The sequence below is a fragment of the Muscardinus avellanarius genome (assembly GCF_963383645.1).
Source record: "Muscardinus avellanarius genome assembly, chromosome: 11".
Taxonomy (NCBI): Eukaryota; Metazoa; Chordata; class Mammalia; order Rodentia; family Gliridae; genus Muscardinus; species Muscardinus avellanarius.
In genome coordinates this window covers 55163141-55165890 of record NC_137797.1, presented here as the reverse complement: position 1 = coordinate 55165890, position 2750 = coordinate 55163141, and the positions used below count along the sequence as shown (strand labels likewise).

General features: G+C 35.3%; 1 protein-coding gene across 1 annotated transcript; it reads right to left on the bottom strand.

Moving 5' to 3' along the window:
- Nucleotides 1-273: 273 nt before the first annotated feature.
- LLPH (LLP homolog, long-term synaptic facilitation factor) lies at nt 274-2750 on the bottom strand (the record flags this gene model as incomplete). Its single annotated transcript, XM_080706251.1, has 2 exons — nt 274-452; nt 2546-2750. The coding sequence occupies 2 exons, from the start codon at nt 2748-2750 to the stop codon at nt 274-276; spliced, it is 384 nt and encodes a 127-aa protein (XP_080562377.1).

Genomic DNA, 2750 nt, shown 5'->3' with positions numbered 1-2750 from the left:
GTAAGCTCTAACAATTACAACCACATTAACATTTGACAAGATTTTGATACCTAGGTATTGGGCAGCATCCAATTAAAACATCAGTATGCTTTCATCTATAAAAGAAAATATATTTTTGGTTTCTAAAACAAATGAGTTACTTTGGGTTTGAAATGAAGACAAAAGGCCAAGCTAAAGTATAAAATCAGTTTTCTTTTGGGTATAGCTGAAACCAGTGTATACATTCTCTAGTCAACATCTGTCCCGTGTGGTATTTGTCCGGCTTTTAAGGGCCTACCAGGCCAGACCCTTGGCTGCCTTCACTGCTTTGGCTTTGCTTTTCCCCCTTCCTTTCTCCCGCTTTGCCTTCAGCCTTTTCCTCTGCCTCTGGTTCATCCACACTGGATACTGTCCATGCTGGTCTAGAAGAGTCTTTTTGTTTCTCTTAACCTCAGTTTCCATTTTCATGTCATCTGGATTAAAAAAAAAAAAAAGGAAAAACTATTAACACTCGTGTAAAAAAAAAAAAGGCATGAAAGCATATGAATACAAAGAGATCATCAATGTTAAAGGTAGTCTGAGACTTCAAAAGAAAAAACCCCTTATTTGTAAATGCTTTTGGCTGTCATTGAAAACTGCTTGCAGCAGCAAACTCAATGAAGTCATAATATAACAAACCAAAAAACAGGAGATCAAAGAGGATCAATCCAAGAGACTGAAAAAGATTTTAAAAAAGGGTCAATAAGCATGTAAGATGTTCAACCTCATTAGTCACTAGGCAAATGAAAATCAAAATCTTAATACACTACTTTATACTCACAAGAGTGACTTTAATTAAAAAAAAAAAAGGAAAGCATTAGGAAAGGCTGTGAAGAAACTGAAAGCTTATATGTTGGTGGGAATGTAAAAATGGTGTGGCTAATGTGGAAATAGTAAAGAATTATCATATGACCCAGCAATTCCATCAAAAGTCCATACCCAAAAGAACTAAAAGCAGGTATTAAAACAAAAACTTAATACACAAATGTTCACAACAGCACTATTCATACTCAGAAGGTAGAAGCAGCCCAAATGCTGTATAACCAATTAACAAAATATGGGATATACAATGGAATACTGTTCAAACTTAAAAAGTACTGAGTGACCTCAAAAATATTGTTAAGTGAAAAAAGCATAAAAGATCACATATTGTATAATTCCTTTTATATGGTGTATATAAAATAGGTAAAATCTATAAAGACAGAAAGTACATTAGTTGTTGCCAGAGGCTAAGAGGTTGTAGAAGAGGCTACAGGGTTTTTTTTCCCAGAAATGTTTTGAACTAGAGGTAATGATTGCACAACTGTGAATGTACTAAATACCATTGAATAGTCTACTTAAAAATGGTAAATTTCATGCTATATCAGTTTGCCTCAACAACAACAACAACAACAACAACAACAAATGAGTGGGCAGGAGCAGTATATGTGTGAGGAAAGGGAAGTACAACAAACAAACCAAGTGTTTCGGAAGTTTCAAGGAGAGCTAAAACAAAGCAGAAGATTGAGAGAAATGAGAGAGAGAGGGAGTGTGAGATAGAGGGAGTCATTTTCTTTTTTGATATGGGATATCTCAGACACATTTATGCTGTTGGGAATGCCCCAGCAGAAAAGACTGATGGGACACATGCACAAGTACAGGCCTTGTGCAAAAGGGAAGAGAATTCATAACACAAGAGGAGAAATGGTCCTTCACAAGATAATGAATAAAAGGGGAAAAACAGATTATACAAATTCTTATAGATGTGGGTAGTAGAAAGATGAAGGCATCTCTATTGATTGCCTGTAATATTTAAAGAAACTGAAGAGCTTTTTGGAGTTTTTACTTGTATGGACCAAGAGATGGATGGAGTAGGAAAAAACTTTAAAATAGTCATCTGTGAAAAATGGGGAAAAAATTTCTAGAATCAAAATGTTGACCCTAGTAATCAAAAGAGAATAATACTCTCTACCTCAACCACAAGACAACAAATAAATATACTACTTGTGAATGGTTAATTTAGCTTGCTGCCAAATTGGAACATTAAGATGTGAAATCCAATAAACCTGTTCCTCTGCTGAAAACAGCATTATATACAAGCCTCTAACTTTAGATTATTATTAAGATACAGAGATTCCTAGAATCTGTCAAAGCAAAATATAATGAAACTGGAAACAACAGAAGTACACAGCACTCCCAGAATGGGAATCTTGCAAAGAGTAAAATGAAGACCTGCTTCTACCCAGCCTAGACACTGATGAAATTGTGCATCCTTCCAATCAGGTCATATCTAGGTCTGTCTATTCCTGTAATATTGTCTATTTCTGAGAAAGTCATGCTACTGCATAGTTGATGAAAACCTACCTTGAATAATCTACAACAAGCCTATTCACATGAACTGGCTTTAAAACTGTTGAACATGGACTCTCTAGTAGCACTCTAGGTCTTTATGTACATTAGGAGTGGAAGTGAGAAGACAGTCAAAAGAAGGAAAAGAATCACAAAGGAAACTGATACATTTATTTTTCAATGAAGCACATAAACTCACCTGTTTCATTGTTCACCACACATTCCATTTTCTCTTGGTAATGTTTGGGCACCACCACAGTTGCTATCTCTTGAACATCTTTCATTAAAACATCACTGTCTACTTTGAGAATACTTTTAAGTCTGTTGAGCTCTTTTGGAGCATTCTTTTTTCTTTTTTCAGCCCGCATCTTCCTTTTCCACTTACTCCGTAAGCTTTTAGCCAT